This window comes from Microcaecilia unicolor, chromosome 1 (genome assembly GCF_901765095.1).
Source record: "Microcaecilia unicolor chromosome 1, aMicUni1.1, whole genome shotgun sequence".
Lineage (NCBI taxonomy): Eukaryota > Metazoa > Chordata > Amphibia > Gymnophiona > Siphonopidae > Microcaecilia > Microcaecilia unicolor.
The window spans coordinates 389253218-389270725 of NC_044031.1; the positions used below are offsets into that span (position 1 = coordinate 389253218).

A 17508-nucleotide genomic window follows, 5' to 3' on the forward strand; every position below is an offset into this window, starting at 1 on the left:
ATCTTTCAGCTAAATTCTAACTACCCCACACATACGTATTTTGTGCAACACACGCTTAACCACACTATTCTACTTGCAAATATACAACAGCAGGATGTAGTTACTCTTTATAAGTTTGTAGGTGATCGAATAGCGCCGTGTCATTAGGAACAGACTGGTCCAGTGCTTGGTCTACTCTAGTGCATGCTGGGAAATGTAGTTCTTATTGTCTTGAGCAAAGCAGGGCACAAGATCACTGTACAGGCAGTGAGGGTAAAACCAGGACTGGATCAGCCCGTTCAGGTCCATGAAGTTGTAATGAAAGCTAGTAGAGTTTTCATTAACCTCTGTGGGTTACCAACATTTAATCAGATTTGCTCTGCATGCCAGCCATCTAGTTCAGGCCACCACAGTTTTTAGTCAGGGTTCCTGGTCAATTTGACAGGAATTTAATTTTTGAAAATTTCTCAAAGCTCTTCTGCTACTACTACTTAATGTATTTTAAATTTTTGTCTGGTAGTTTCTTCTTGCTCCTCTATTATGCACTTTTCTGACTCCACGTGCAACTTTCTTTAGGTTGGGCCTTTTATTCACTATCTAACTCCTGTTACTCTGTCTTATCTGTCTAAATCAGTGATTCCCAAGTCCGGTCCTGGAGTACCCCTTGCCAGTCAGGTTTTCAGGATATCCACAATGAATATTCATGAAGAGATTTGCATAGTATGGAGGCAGTGTATGCAAATCTAGTTCATGCATATTCATTGTAGATATTCTGAAAACCTGACTGGCAAGGAGGTACTCCAAGATTGGACTTGGGAAACACTGGTCTATATGCGCCACCTTCGCCTAGGCCAGTGGTTCCCAAACCTGGTCCTGGAGGCACCCCAGCCAGTCAGGTTTTCAGGATATCCACAATGAATATGCATGAACTTGATTTGCATACACTGCAAATCTCTTTCATGCATATTTATTGTGGATATCCTGAAAACCTGACTGGCAAGAGGTACTCCAGGACGGACTTGGGAAACACTGTATTAAGATGTTTTATTACATAGTGTGTCAACATTGTTAGTAGCATACTATGCCATAATGTGTGGTTACTTGAATATTTTTTTCTGCTGAAATTGTCTATTACTTATATCTAGATTGTTCTCGCTGTACACTGCATTGGGTGAATTTCTTACAAAAGTTGGTAAATAAATCCTAATAAATAAATAACCCTAAAATCTCACTAAGGGGGATAATTATTTATCAAAAATTGCTGGGGGATAATAGCAAATAATGTACTCAGAACAAAAAAGCTATAGTCCATATATATTCACATAATAGTATTTGTAATCAAATCAATTCTTGTATACCGCTAATATCCCCTTTCCAGGGTTCAGTGCAGTTTACAATTTAGGTGAGACAAAAGCCGATAATGATAGTATGAGGTATGAGAACAATTAGACCATTGGTGTAATGCATGAGACCAAAAATGTTATAGGAAAGGATAATGGATGATACTAGGAGGTAGATGTCAATGAATTGTTATGAAGCAGTCTTTGGGAAGAGAAAGGTTTTTATCCTCTTCCTGAAGCTAAGGTAGCTGTTTTGTGTTCTGATAGCAATAGTAGAGTTCCATAGAGAGCTGAAAATCTTCTGATTAGCAATTATTTTTTTGAGACGGTGATGCTATCATCAGTTGTTCTTTCAGTCTGTTACACTGGACCAAATGTAGCAAAGTGGTCTTAGCAGTTCAGAGGTGAAACCCTGTAAGATTTGAAAAACTAAACAAGCAGCTTTGAACCTGAGTCTTTCTGCTGTGGGAAGCCAGTGCAGTTTGTTAAGATGAGTTGAAATACTAGTATATCTATTCAATCTGAATATTAGTCTAGCAGCTGTATTCTGTATGATTTGCATTTTTTTCTGATATTTTGACACAATACCAAGAAATAGAACGTTACAGTAATCCAAGTGAGGTAGGACTAACATTTAGTATAAAGGCTTTTTGGTCAAAGAATGATCTGACTAGACGTAGCTGTCTCATTTTGAATAGTGTTTTCTTCCATAACTGGTTAATATGGGAAGATAAGGTGAATGAAGAATCAAGCAAGACCCCTAGTATTCTGGTTTCAGACCCAACTGTAAAGCTTTGACCACCATTGGACAAAGATATTGATGATGGGACCTCAACTCCCTGATTTTGGAACCACAGGACCTTTTTTTGCAGTGGTGTTCCTCGGTTGGCTGCTACCCAGGGCGGATTGCCACTGTGCACCCCCCCCCCCCCCCCCGGATGCAGTGTTGTCCATCCCTCCTGGGTGCAGCATGACCTCCCCCCCAGGTGCAGCACCCCCCCCCCCAAGCTCATCACTGTCCCCCCGGCGCATCATCTCCAAGCACTCCCCCCCCCTGGGGTGCATTCTTCTTACCTGCTGGGGTGCTAGGAGCAGCTGCAGGGCTGTCGGCTCCGCTGGTTACCTGCTCCCTCTGCCCTGGAACAGGAAGTAACAGCAGAGGGAGCAGGGAACCAGCGGAGCCAATAGCCGTGCGGCTGCTCCCTGCACCCCTCCTACAGCGTGCACCCAGGGCGGACTGCCCCCACCGCCCTGCCCTTGTTATGCCACTGTTTTTTTTTGTGCATTCAATTTTAATTTATTGATCAGAGCCCAGGTGCTAACAACAGTCATGCAATTTGCTTCATACTAAGTTGTATCTTTGTTTGATGCTTTCACTGGTAAGAGAAGCAGGATGTCATCCGCATAGGATAATAGTAGTAATTGAGGCTGAACTACGGTTAGGACTATTTTCCTCTGTTGGAGGATCTTATTGGTGAAAAGATTAGCTAGGTCTTGGGCGGTGGGATATGTTTTCTGTGAATGTGCATCATCATTAGTGGAAGCTAGTTTTTTAACTAAGGAGAACATTTTTTTTGTTGTCAAGATCATCTTGACCTATTAGGCTGCTGACGTTTTGAATCAGCTACCTTCTTTTTGTAGTATTGGAAGTCTGACTTCCATTTGGATTTATCAGTAGTATCTTTGTTCTTTCTCCATAGCTTTTCAAGGCGTTGACATTCCCTTTTTAGGATGGATAGTTCCTCTGTAAACCATGGTGAATTTCTGAACGTCTTGACCTTTTTAGTGGTAAATGGAGCAATTTTGTCTAGGATGGCTTTCACCTTGGTATCCCAGTGGGATTTGATTGAACCATGTGTAGGAGATGAGGTATTGAGGGAACCTGTTAGCTCGGACCAGAAAGTAACCTTGTTGATTTACCTCTGGTGGATATGAGTTTGGAGGACTTGTGTCTGGTTCAGCTTGACAAACAGATATTGATGATGAAATCCAGTTGGAAGTGGTCAGACTGTGGGTACTGGCTTCTATTTGAATGAACTGATCAAGCTATTAGGATAGGAAGTCATGAAATCTAACATATGGCCTTTTGCATGAGTTGCACCCTTGGAGAATGTAGTTAGTTCGCAGTCCTTCAGGAATTATTTGAAGTTGTGGACATTGGTGTCCACATCATTTTCCAAGTGTAGGTTTAAGTCTCCCAGGAAGATAATCCTAGAAAATTGGGACATGGCAGAGGAAGTAATCTCTACAAGTTGAGGTTCTGCCTTGGACCAAGCTCCTGGAGGTTGTTAAATGAGGAGCAGGGCGATTTGATTTGCCTCTTTTGAATCATCGCAGAATTTGCACAGCATATATTCCAGTTCAGGGAAAACCCCAGAACTAACTAAAGACACATGGAAAAAACTCTTAATTATAAGAGCAAGTCCGCCATCTTTTTTACTATGTCTTGGAGAGTGAAGAATACCATAACCGGGTGGATACGTGTGAGGCAATACTGGACTATCAGCTTCTGTGAGCCATGTTTCTGAGATAAACAGAAAGCCCAAATCTGAAGATTGTAGCAGATCCCTTAGTAAGAGAGCCTTGTTTCCCACAGACCTGGCATTGATATAAATGGCGGGGACAGGAGTGAGTTGAGACTTGTATTCCAAAGGGGAGACTTGTTTGGGTAATTTCAAAAGGTAACAAGTTTTTTTAGGCTGTCAAATATTAGCCATTTGGTTCTGGTCTGAAACCATAGTAGTGTTCTGATGGTATATATTGGCATTGTGTAGCAGGTATCTGACATTACAGTTAGGGTATACAGTGTTTTCTAGACGGATTGTAGAATACGGGGATAGGATTAGGCATTAGGTTATCTGGTAGGTTGCCACCTGACGAGCTCAAAAGGGCTAAGCAAATCCATGTGAGCCACTTTATGGTGATAGCTTTTGGAGCTAATTTAAGTGTCGGGTTTAGCGCTCTTTATCAGTCCTAAATGTGCGCTGTTAAAGACTTCAGAACAGAGTCCTCCCTGAGGGTAGAAGCCACCAATGGTGAGGAGAGGTCATGGTGTCTCAGGAGCTCATGAGGTGGGGAGGTGTGGATGTGCCGTTTTGGCAGACTCCAAAATGATGCTATGACTAGCTGCTGTTATTAGGTAAGGTTCCTCTTTCAAGCTGCCATTCTTCCATAGTCAGTCGTGCAGCGGTAAGGGAAACTTTAGAGTGTGCGAGAGGCCACAGTGTAGCTCTCATGTTATAGAATTGTCAATTTCCTTTGTTTGCTGTTTGAATTATGGCTACAAGTACAGAGCTGAGCAAGACAGGTATTTCTATGACAGAGGAGAGTAATTTACCTTAAGCACTCCTTGGGTTTCTCTTTCAGGCGGTGTGCTCAGAAAAGACCAATGTGGGTATATTCTGAACACCCATGGATTCAACACTCTTTGCCATTCATTCATTGCACACAGTGTCCATAGTCAACCCAGGACCTGTCTGAAGATACATTTTGGTTGTTTTGAAGTTTTATGCATTATTGTGGACTATTGATGCTGTGTTAATATTCTTTGTATAAAGTACAGTTTTTGAACTATGTTGACTATGGACAATGTGTGCAGTGACTGAATGGCGAAGAGCGTTGAATCCATGAGAGTTTAGCATATACCCGCATTGGTCTCTTCTTGAGTACACACATATGATATACAAAAATGTATTCATTACAATATACCATTAGGTGAATATATATGGACTGTGGTTTTTTTTTCTTTGTTGTGAGTAATGTAAATAAATAACCCTGGCAGTTTCCTTCTGCTCCTTTTTTGCTTCCAGCTCAACCAGAACCAGGGCTGGGAAATGGATCCAAGAGCCTTCATTTCCAGTTATGTGTGGATTCCTGCCCTGGTTTATTGTCTACCACTTCATTTTAGCTCACAGGCAGTTGATTGAAAGCCTTGCGCTGTTCCAAACAGCGCTCTAAATAGCACTGGAACAGTGTGGGGCTTTACTGTCCCTATGATCAGAGATAACAGCATGCAGATTTATGTGCACTATTATCTCTGATCATAAGGTAAAATGTGGGAGGATTGTGCTCTATCTTTGTAGCCAGGCTTCAGTGGTAAAAAACACAGGTGACAACAGGAACCAAGGTTTCTCAGATGGTAAAATGTCTGAAGTGTATTGCGGTTTGTGTTGTTATGCATGTTCATGCTATCAGAGTTTGTGTGGAATTTGGTTCTTGGTGAGATATGTTTTTTTTTTTTAAATCCTAGGGCTGCCAAATTTATTGAAACAAGTAGTCTTAGAAAAGGGTGTCTAGTATATGGGATTAACCTGAAAGCATAATCTAAACTAAGCGTCAGTCTCTTGCATACTCTAGAGTCCTTCTCAGAGATGCTTTCTCCCCTGCTACTGGGTTGGCTCTTCTTCACTGGTCGCCTGATGTCCTTCCATAAAGCCACTTTTCCCTTGTTCTGTTTGACTGATTGCAGTTGTTTCATTTTCATCATCTTGTAAATATAGAGGTGTACTTGATCCTTCTTGGCCACTTTCTTCAGACTTCTCTTCAACTAAGTATGCCTTTGTCTCTTCAACAAAATTTCCTTTGTGCTCTTCTAAAGTTTCTGTATTCAGCTTCGTCTCTTTCAAAGTAATTATTATTTCACCATCATCACTTAATTCATCTTTTTGTGTACTACTGGTTTCCAGTTCCTCTGGCTCTTCCACAGTGAATCCATGTTCAGTTAAAGTCTCTATATTGGCTTCAGGATATTTATCTTCTCGTTCCTCATCAGGTTCACTGGCACCATCTTGCTTCTCTGCTGTGCTTTTTCTCTGTCCTTCCATAACCCCTGTTACCATCATGTCCAGTCCCTCATATGCTGTCCCAACAGATACTTCTAGGTCAATTTCTTGATTGTCCTTAGAGACGTCTAGATAAACGTTTTGAGCCAATTTCATTTTCTTAATTTCTTTTCTTTCCAAGTGCCCTCTATATGCAGCCTGGATTATTGTGCTAGCCTTCATCTTAATTTGGTAATTTTGGCTTGTCTGGTCCTCTTTAAAACAGTAGTTGTTGTAAAAGCTATCTTCTAACTTAGTTCCCATTCTGTAGGATCAAAGCCTGTTTCCTGTCATTTTTTCAGCAGCTCTGCAAAATATTTGGCAGCAAAATCTGATATATCTTTAGGTTGTTCTCTTAAGACTTCTTTGGTCAGCCCTTCCAGAAGATTTCCAAAGCCTCTTGGAATATGATAATAGGTGTTTGAGAATGGAATGGCCATATTCTCTACTATCTGTTTTCTTTCTTACAATGCATTGTAATTACGGGAGGAGGGGGCGCGCAAAGATCCCAAGTCACACGCATTCGATGATTGGTCTCCCCTCCACATGGTCTACCATCTCTCCCTCTCTCTTGCGCTCTCCTCGGTTTACCGTCTCTCCCTGTCCGCGATCCGGCACCTCTACCTCAAATACTCCACCAACAAACTCAAACCTCAGGTTACTAACCTCTTTGTGAGATATCTAACTTTTCTACTTTTTGACATTGGGGATTGATTTAGGGAGACACTGGGGGCAAAGGGGGAATGGAAGTCATATTGGCAGGGGGGAGAAGGGAGAGCAAATCAGTATATTAGCAGCTGCCCACCCTAAAGAATACCAACAGTAGCTGAGTCACAATTTAATTTTTTCATAGATGTAAAGGGGAGCCACAGTGAAATGGGACAGCCAACTTGAAAAAATGTTAATAGTGACATTCAGCATGAGATAAGATGAAGGTTCAGACACAAAATAGATGGCCATCAAGCTGGGCCTAAGAGGCACTGCAGTATCATGTACTCCAGTCACCCATACGCAGTCTCCATGCAGTGTCGTACCTGGCGAGGCTGAAGGGCTGGAAGAAGCAGGCTACTGCAGAAGTAGGGCTGCAGAGCCAGGTATAGATTGCCTTGGATTCACAAGTAGGGTGAGTGATTCATAACTGTACAAAATAAATAAATAATACATAAGTACATACATCACAGCACTGGACTGCAGAGCCACACATAGAAGGGAAGGGATTTAGCTCACACCTTTCTCAGTTATTCAAGATGAGCAGGAAGGAGGCCAGATGAGCAGAGGTGCTGGAGGACATATCCCAGGAGTCTGTTGGTCCAGCAATGGTCTGTCTCCACTGCTATCATCATATACTGTCTGCAGTCAGCACACCCTGCAGTGGAACGATAGAGCCCTCCAAAGGTGTGTCCAATTTCCTGGCAACCAGAGGTCAACACCCCCTGGTCTTTTGTTTTGTTTTTGGTGGCTCTGCTTCAGGCTCTGCTCCCTACAATTGCCAGTTCAAGGCCAATCAGCCCTGATCCACTAATTCAAGTTTCTTCACTCTCCCATTGCAGTTCATTATGTGAATATGATTATTTTGTTTGTTTTATTTATGTTTGTGGATGATATTATTATTCCAAATGTTTTATTGTGCGCCACTTAGAACCTCTAGAGATGAATGCATCATACATATTTTCAATAACATAGATTAAATAATTCATGGTGGGTGTAGGAGCATAAGACCACACTACCACGCAACCTGAAAACGATCTACGAACTAACCAACTTCCGCAAATCATTGAAAACCCATCTCTTTGATAAAATTTACTGAAAGGATCAAAACACATGAAGTCCACACACACTGTTAGTCATGCAACAATACATTCTCTTCTGAATTCCCATCCCCCATAATTTTACTACATTTATACCTCTACTCACAGAAAAATGTTATACCGAATTGTTCTCCTACTATTGTTTAGTTGCCCTATCAGTTTCCCGTTGTTTCTTTCCATTGTTCTTCTCCATTGTTCTATTCCCTTAACGATACTTTGACTTTGTTTTCGCATAACTCCTCACAATGTAATCCATAACTGAGTTGTAACAAATTGTATTTCCACCATTCACAATGTATTGTAAGCCACACTGAACCCGCAAATAGGTGGGAAAATGTGGGATACAAATGCAATAAATAATAAATAATTGTCATGTTCTTTTATAATGCAAGATAACATCACCAACATAATGATTTCTGTGAGGCTCCCAAGCAGGATTGATTTTCTATTCTAAGCCATGACCCAAATGCAGATCAAAGTCAGCATCAAAGGCTTGGCTGCTGTTATATGTGACTCTCATCTTCTCTACCCTTACTAGTTGTTGGTACATAAAAATATCTCAGTCTACATCTATATTAATATATATGTGTATATATTTATATTTATATTCAGTGCTATTTAACCAGATAGGAGCGGCTCCTATCTGTTAAATAGCACTGACCCCTTCCCAGCGAGTGGCACTTAACTGGAGCATGCCGCTGAGTCTCAGCACAGACTGCTACAGTGCTATCCAGTTAGAGCAGGGGTGGTCCATGGGTAGTTCCAGTGCATAGATAACTATCTGGGCAAGTTGGACTGTATAAAAAGCTGCCTGTACTCATCCCGGTAGTAATCTGGGTCCCGGCAGTGAGTATCGGCATCGCCTGGATACCTTTTGGGGTTTGCCACAGACCTAGATATTCAGGGCTGGGAGCTGCATATGGTCTGGCACTGAATATCAGTGCTGCTCAAAAACGCTGACCGCCACACACCGAATATTGACCTGATCATTTTTCACCATGCCGATCCTTTCTTAAAGTGCCCCAAGCTTAGAGGAGCAGTTTGGTGCTGGAGGTGATTGGTAATCCAGGCAGGGGACAATCGCACATAGATTCAGACTAATCTGAAATTGGAAGGGAAAGAAAACAAACCCCAAAGCATTCTTTCTCCAAAATCAAAAGCTTCATCATCTTTATTTTCACCATTCAAGATTTACAAAAAGAACAAAAAAGACACATCGAGTTCACAGGTGTACAAAAAGCCACAGAGAAAAACAGAGCTTTGAAGAGCAAGCAAGAGGCTGGAAGAGAGAAAGTGAGGGGGGTGAATCAGAGGAGGCAATAAAGAGATTGGGGGGGGGGGGGGGGGGGAGGAGAGCTGGGGATTAGGAAAGAGAGCACGAGCTGTGAGCATTACTTCATTTACACCAGGGGCGTAGCCAGACAGCAGATTTTGGGTGGGCCCAGGCAAGAAGTGGGTGGGCACCAAGTGTTCTCCCCCTCCCCCCCCCCAAGAAAATATCTGAGCTAGTGGAAAAATGTTTCTCTCCACCTTGGCAGTCTGCAGCAGGCATGCGCTGAAACTGAGCATTCACAGGTGCCAGTAATGTGGAGCAGACCATTTTCATTACCATCAGGGGGAAGTCTTCAGCTGGTAGAGCTTGGAATCCCCATCAGCCACTGCTAAACATGTGCTACTGTTGGGTGGGCCTGAGTCCTAAGTGGGTGGGCCCTGGCCCACCCAGGCCCACCTGTGGCTACGCCACTGATTTACACTGTTCAAGAAGTCACTGGGAGAACACCAATGGTCTGGGAAATCCCACACAGCTCCTTGCTTATCCTGTGACACGTGCGAAAAGGAGGCAGTCAGTTTGGTGTGTAGTGCATTGTGTAAGTGCTAAGCATGGTGCACATGGCCCTAAGTAGAAATGAAACATGAAACAGGTTCCCCTGTCACACAGAAACCATGATCAGAGCACCAGAGAACAGAGCAGGAGATAGAAATCAGTTCACACTTTTGACACAGTCTGTGCCATCATCTGACCCGGCCAATAAAAATAATTTTTTTAAAATGTCACCTTCATTTAATTTGTACAGCAGCCTTTTTGCTTTGCTGTGCTTTGACTCATTCACCCTGCTGGGTTCCACCTGCCCACTTGCTGGGTCTACCTACCCACCTTTGTTTATCAAAAGTAGTTTTGTTTTTTTTATAAAGACTTCCCTTCTTTTTTTTTCTGCATTGTTTTGCTGGGTTTGGTTTGGGAGTTAGGTGGATGCATTTTGACTCTGTTCGAAGTGACTGGTGGAGTTGTCATTGAATGGGACATCTTTAGGTCACCATGTATAATCAGTTCAAATATCACAGTATAACAGCTGTGATACTCTTATGGGCCAAGACCAGAAGAAAGTGGCACAGAATAGTTTCCACTCCCTTCCAGAAGTGGGCTACATACATAGGTGAACCCAAGAGCGGGACTCCCACCATCACATCTGCATGGCAAGGGAGGGACTGTATATAAACACCCCCCCCCCCCCAACACACACTTTTCTCTCTAAGCTGAGCAGGAATCCTCTAGCTGCATTGTTGCCAGTGGGTGGTGGTGCTTCAATATCATGTTTTCAATTGCTAGAGACAGGCAGGTTCCCTGGAGTCCTCCAGGGCTTGCCTGGCCCTCACTATTGAAAATGTGATAGTGAAACAGCACCCCCAATGACAGGACTGTAGGTGGAGAATTCCAGCTCAGCTTAGAGGGAACAGTGCCCCTCCCCCCAAAAAAAGAGAAGGGAGAAGTATGAGGATGTAGTAGAATTGGCACAGACTTTCTACTATGCCAGTCTCCTTGTGTGGGCATCTGAATTGTACCTAGCCATACCAGACATGGGAAAGGAGAGGGAGATGAGAAAAAAAAGGAGGATTTTCTATCACAGTGTGGGGCTGGAGGAGAAGAACTGCAGAGACACCAAGGGTGGCCCATCCCAATGCTGAAGATTGAAGGCAAATGAGTGAGGGTTTTCCTGCGGGCCCCTGCCATGTCTAAAACTAGTTCTGGCAGATGCACATTCCAAAAACTGATATATTCCAATCAAACAGAAAATGCAATTCTTTTACTACCTTTGTTGTCTTGTTATTTTATTTTTGTTATAGTATTGGTCATAGTCTCTGGTTTCTGCTTTCCTCTAGCTTGCTAGAGTCTCCTTGTCCATTTGGCACTTCTTTTCTTTCCATATCCACCATCCATCTTCTCTCTGCATCCCTATCTATATGACCCAGCATTATCCCTCTCTTCCCGCCATATTGATCATCACCCATCTCTGTGAACCTATTCTTGCCCTGTCCAACATAACTGTTCTGTGTCCCTATTCGCCCCCCCCCCCCCCATCGTACCAGCATCTCTCTCTCTTTTCCTTCCCTCTTGTCTCCTGGCCAGCCTCTCCCTCTCTTCCCTCCCTCTGCCCCCCCCCCCCCAGGGGTCTTACAAGTGTTGTTCTTTCTCCCCTTGCTCCTGTTCCGTCTCCCCTTTGCAGGATCAGCACCTCTCCCTCTTCCTTCTTTCCCCGTTGGTCCTGGCATCTCTCTCTTTTCTTGTCCTACCCTCCCCCAAATCCTGCACCTATTTCCCTCTCTGTGCCCCCTCTCTTCCTCCCCCCACCTGAGGATTTCTCCCCTACCTGACCTCCCTGTCCAGCACCTCTCACCCTCCTTGCACCCACCCCTGATGCAGCACCTCTCTCCCTCTTGCCCCCTCCCAATGCAGCACCTCTCTCCCCTCTTTGTCCTCCCCCCACCCTCACACATTCTTCTCTTCTCCGCTTGCCTCAATTAAGCTGTATTTGTGCAGTGACGGCACCCTCAGCAATAGCAGGCTGCTTCAGCCAATCCCGAGGGCCTTTCTTCAGCAAGCTGAAGGAAGGCGCTCAGGATTGGCTAAAATGCGGGCACTGCACAAACAGATTAATCGCGGCAGGAGAAGAGGAGATGTACTGGAGTGTGTGGGGGCGGTGGAGTACAGAGAGGTGCTGCACTCGAGGGGGGGTGGGGTGGGAAGAGATGCCTGACCCACAGGAGGGGAGGGGAAGATGCCAGTGCGGGAGATCGGGCCCCTTAAGCATGTGAGCTGGAGATTGGGCCCATGTGTGTGTGTCACACGCCGAATGCACGTGACTTGGCACGTCTGGAACTGCCAAACTCTGATAGTCCTGATATGCAACCCAGACCAAAGGAAAGAACTTCCTACCTCATCAGTACATAACCAGAACAATTGTGGAACAGGGTGTCTGGTACGAGCCTATTCTGTAAAGGAAAGTAACGTAACCTGGTGTACACGTGTGAGCCAGCCATAGAGCAGGTGTAAATACTGGCACCTCAGTGCCAGAGGTATACTCATAAGTCACGTATATGTGGGAGTCCCACCCTGGCTCCACCCCTGCATATTCCCCCTTGCAAACAGGCACTGTCCAAGACGTGTATTTACCAAATAGTGCTTAGGTGGAATATTGGCATGTTAAGTGTTGTCACCTGCATGAACATCCACATAACTGTTAGTGCCTGTGTTATAGAACTGCACCCAATGTCCAAATCAGCCAAATGGAGAAATTAAGGGGCCGAAAGGGTGCATGCTCGGTTTTAGTGAAACCGAGCATGCGCAAAGTTGCGCATGCTCATTTTCACTAAATCAGAGCCTGCACGTGATGTGAGAGGAAGCAGGGCAGGCAATACGCAGAGAGAACAGCGCTGGAGAAAGGCTTCAGCTGGTGGGGGTTGAGGACCCCCAACAGCCAAACCAGGGGCCCCGGATCCCAAGACCCTGTGTAACTACGCCACTGGTTCAGGGGGTGGAGCCAGAACTTGTTCAGTGAAGTGCCACTATTCAGGATTTAACCAACCAGGTTAATCACATAGAAGTCAGTCCTATCTTTATGTGGTAACTCATAGCCGGTTAAGTGCTGAATATTGCACTTAATTGGCTATGCATTAGCCGGCTCCAGAAACCTGGAAATTCAATGCTGGCGCCCAGACATGGCCCAGCATTGAATTTCTGGGTTTAACACCAGCAGTGGTCAGCATAATGCTGAGCACCACTGACAGACTATCGGGCCCTAAGTGGCTGTTTCTCACTGTTTAGCATGGAGTCAGGCTTCACCCACATCCCTATGCCATTGTTCTTCCTTTTGGCAGGGCTGCCAAATGCCGAGAGCCAAAGCTAGGGGTGGGGCGTGGTTGCCCCCCTCTGGGCCGCCCCCCCCTCTGAGTCTACAAAATCAGAACTGCAATTTGACCGTCACTGCATCTGCTCTTCCTGTCTATCTCTCTCCTGCTCCTGTATGTTAAGACTCGGGTTATTGTGGCTGCTATAGGTTCTTCCTGCCATGTCCCCTCCTCCCTATGTGGAAAGAGGAAGCACTTCACACAGGAGGAAGGGGGATGAGGCAGGAAGAAGGACCTGGAATGGCAGAGCTGCTTTAACGTGATAACCTGGGTCCTGGCACGCAGGAGGAGGAAAGAGACAGACCAAGGGAGAGAGCAGATGCAATAAGTGATGGTCAAACTGCAGTCCAACCTTCTTCCTGTGTGCCTGCCTGCGTGCCACCCATGGTGCCGGGCCTCTCTTGGAGACCGGGCCCAGGGGAATCTTGCCCCTCCCCTCCCGGCAGCCTTGCATTTTGGACAAGAATATCATAATGATTCCCCTTTTCACTCTGTCTATTCACTGCTTATCCTTATCTTGTTGGGCTGTCAGCAGCCTCTGTTTAGCCCTGGCTCTACCAGATTCATGCAGAGGGTTCTAGTCCTACTGTCCTTAGGAAAATCAGAACTACATCTCCCTGCATGCAATATGCAACAAATAAGCTTACTGGGAATAAAAATGATGGTGACTGAGGATCTGCAGTGCAGGCAAGAATCACACTGATAGGTTGGATGTATGAGAGTTGCTCCAGGAAAAAAGTGTTTGAAAGTTCTGGGATATAGCTTGGAGAAATGCAAACCTTTTACTCCAAGAAGGTGTAAAATGATACATATGCTGGGGGGGGGGGGGGGGGGAGGAAGGAGGATTGGGCACAGAAAGCCAAAGATATTTTAAAGATTATAACTAGTACTGTGCTTTAAGAGAAGAGAAGGTTGAGGTTTTACTATAACCAGAAAGTGATGGTTAGTTCGCAGTCAGTTCAGTTTCCTTGAGGATCTGCACAAGTCACCTGAGTTCTCAAATGATGCGTCTTCTTCAGGCATAACATTTCGGCCTCAGTGACTTGCAGAAACCAGTGGGGCAATAGCTGGCTGTACAGAAAGAAAAAGCAGGTGGTGAAATCAGGCATTTGCTCAGGGCTGCCTGGGAAAGGTCGCTCTTGGCTTTCTGCTTCTTTGCAGTGCTACCTGGGATGTCAGTTACTAACAGCACCACACTCTTCCATATGGCCCATAGGAGTAAAATAGTCCCTGCAGCAGATAGTGCGTTAGTAAATGACTCCTATGAACTATTGGCAGCAGACCACTGCGTATGTGTTGCATTAATTAGTGATTCACAAATTCTCCCATAGAGCTTTATCCTTATCAGCCTCTATATATTCCCCTCTCTGGGTAAAATGACTACCTCAAGTCTATTTTGAAAGAAAAGGTAAAGAAAAAACATAATTTTCTGATCTGACAGAATTTCTACTTCTCTCTGTGGTCTTCACCACAGTAATGTCTTTACATGATGGCTGCTATTCTGGTCTTGGGGCGCAGACTAAACGCTAGGCCTTCAGGGTCACAATTGGGTCTGGCTTATGGGACATCCACTGTGAACAATGCAGTGGCTCAAGTACTTGGTCAGTTTATATGCTTTTGCTAAAAACCAGACCAACTTATGACCCCTCAAACAATGTTACCATTATATTCCGCCACCCAACAAGACCAAAATACTATTTTGAACAATTTGACTGGAGGAAGACCTGAGAGCAAAGCAGTTAAAAGTGTCAATGGCAGCTTCACTAGGTGTTAAATATCAAGTTGTTACTAAAAATATCATTTTTTTCCTGATAAACTGGATTTAGCAGTGTTTCCTGTACGTTGTTGTCCAGAGTAGTTACTTATCTGTGTAAGGGAAAGCATACAAAAAGCAGTGTGATGCATCTGTTGGCTTCATTGCAAGGGTTGAAAGTCGAGAAGGCCCCTGTTGCTGTCGCTCATGGCTTTGATCGCTCCTCGCAGCTCTTGAAGGGCCGTTTGCTGGCACCACCGAAGACCTCTACCTGCTTGTCGTCCCACTGGATCATGTTTCCAGAAAGGGGATGGGTGCAATTGGCAATGCCAAGGATTTCGGCAGGTGTCAGGATACGATCCCACATGTTCAACTGTGCAATTTCGCCTACAAAAGCCTGGGTGGCATCGAATCGGCCACCTAGTATATCCTGTGTAGTAGTGAGACAGAGAGGAGAGGAAGGAAAAAGACAGACAATCAAAGGAATTATGTGGTACATTTTGGAATGGGGTGGAGAGGCTGCAAGAGAATTAAGGTTGATTTGCATGGTAGAAACTTTAAAGTAAATAACTTAAAAGAATTCTGCAGCAAGGGCTCAGCATTGCATTAGAGGGCACTGCATTTTTGACAAGTGAGTATTTTAGCTAAGGTCCTGGCTACTCTATAGCAGGAATGGATCGCATGTTTGTGGGCTCCTGGCCCAGCTAACACATAGCCCCCCCCCTTCTCCTTCCTGGCCTGAACTGCCAAGTACATAGTGTTACTACCCATCACACAAGGAAAACAATATATGTGCCATTGTGCAAGTGTTTTAAATTTATACAAGCGCACGTATAACATCACGTTACTGATAGTGTTATAGGATATTAAAACAAGTGTTAATAGATGGTAAACATAAGGGTTTTGGAAGAGTTTATAAATAGATTTATCACATTCCTAAAAAATACAACTACTGGACTGTGCGGGTAGGCTGCTACTCAAAGCCCAACTTGATAATGAGAAGGGTCCTCCCAATTTATGTCAAATTAAAGAATGATAAAATTCACTTTCTATACAGTGCATACATTATAACACTGAATTGATAGAATTTGCGGTGCCCTCCACTTCAAAGAGCTTACAATGTAAGTTTTGAGAAAAAGGATGTTAATAGTAAATTTTCAGTGGCCTGCTTGATTGCAATGTTCCACATAAATGTAGGGATAAACCCCCTACAATGGCATTATGGAGCACTACATGTTACCATATAACAAAGTTATATGGGATTATAATACATGGCACAATTAAAATTTACTTTAAAAATACGAACTCTGGCTAACTTCATCTTTCATGCATAGGCCGATTGCTTTTTAGGCCTCAGACTTTATTCAGACACAGTCTACAGGCACTGAGCTAGATCAGCTAAGGACTATTGATAACAGGGCTGACACAATGGCTGGACAATTGGGACAACACCTGCATGTTGTTTGCAGGAACCAGGAATTCATGGTTAGAATGACCATGCTGTATTACGCATGTGGCACAGTGTTATGTTCCTCACATCACAACACTGGGAATCAGCAAACCTGTAGCTCCAGACTTTGAGTCTCCTTTTCACCCAAGAAATGCACATTGTTTACTGGAACAATTACTTCATGATTAAGGTGCCCCTTCACTGTGATGCAAATGGGATAGTACCATGGCTTCCACAGTCATAACATCTGAGACAAAGTTGTTATGATAAACATTGGAAGTTGTGCATTGATAGCAATGCACATAATGCATATCACCAAACTAGCTACAGCCTGCCATTTCTGCATAAAAGAGGCTCATACCTGAGGCAAAGGGCTGCTTGCATTACATTTGATCTGAAGTGCAGCCCCTGCTCTGCCTGTCTGACTGGTCTGCCTGAGGAACACTCTGCCACCTCCTAGACCTCTGGTGCCATCCACATCCAGGTTGTATAGTTGCCATGTAATTGCTGTGTTATTGCTATGGGGCTAGGATAGCTGGCTATATTAAAAGCCTTTGCTCTGAGTTATTCTAATGATAAAACTGTCTTTATCATTATTCTTGCCTTTTCATTTTGTTCTTGCTGCTATGTAAATAAATAAGCAATCAATTTTTATGATACCTTGGAGTGTTTGTCAGTATTTGTTAGCATATATTTGGGCATGAGGACTCAGGTCTATAGATAAAGGGAATGTCAGACAATACACTTTCTAATACCAAAGAGTCACTGTTTCATATTTTTCCATAATTCATAATAAGAGTCATGTTCCCCAGTTACTCTCAAAAAGAGTGTAATCTGTGTATGACCCACATGTATAGGTATAAGTATAGGTCATGCATTTGATATACCACCTTCCTGTGGTACAAATCGATACTTTTAAGCACGTGCCAAAAAGCACAATGTTGAAAAAGGAGGCATTTAAAGAACTGGGTTTGCATATCAGGTTTTTGTACAATAGCAAGTATGAATGGACCTTTACCCATTTCAGATCTATGTTATAACTTATGCATATTGCTGATGTGCTGGCGACATGCCTATATTTGAAAATTTAAGCTGTGCAGTCAGATTTGTAACACCATCCTAAAACCACCCCAAAAGAATGTCTCTTGTTTATGCAGCATGATGTATGCATATG

The 17508-nt window shown here is 43.9% G+C and overlaps 1 protein-coding gene and 1 pseudogene across 1 annotated transcript in view; both read right to left on the reverse strand.

Moving 5' to 3' along the window:
- Positions 1–5704: 5704 nt before the first annotated feature.
- LOC115481734 lies at positions 5705–11472 on the reverse strand (annotated as a pseudogene).
- Positions 11473–13994: 2522 nt separating this feature from the next.
- NPTXR (neuronal pentraxin receptor) overlaps positions 13995–17508 on the reverse strand; it is a 124876-nt gene continuing 121362 nt past the window's right edge. Inside the window, exon 5 of the mRNA XM_030210872.1 lies at positions 13995–15314. Coding sequence (XP_030066732.1) covers positions 15090–15314 — 225 coding nt within the window. The 3' untranslated portion in view covers positions 13995–15089. The remainder of the gene's footprint in view (positions 15315–17508) is intronic.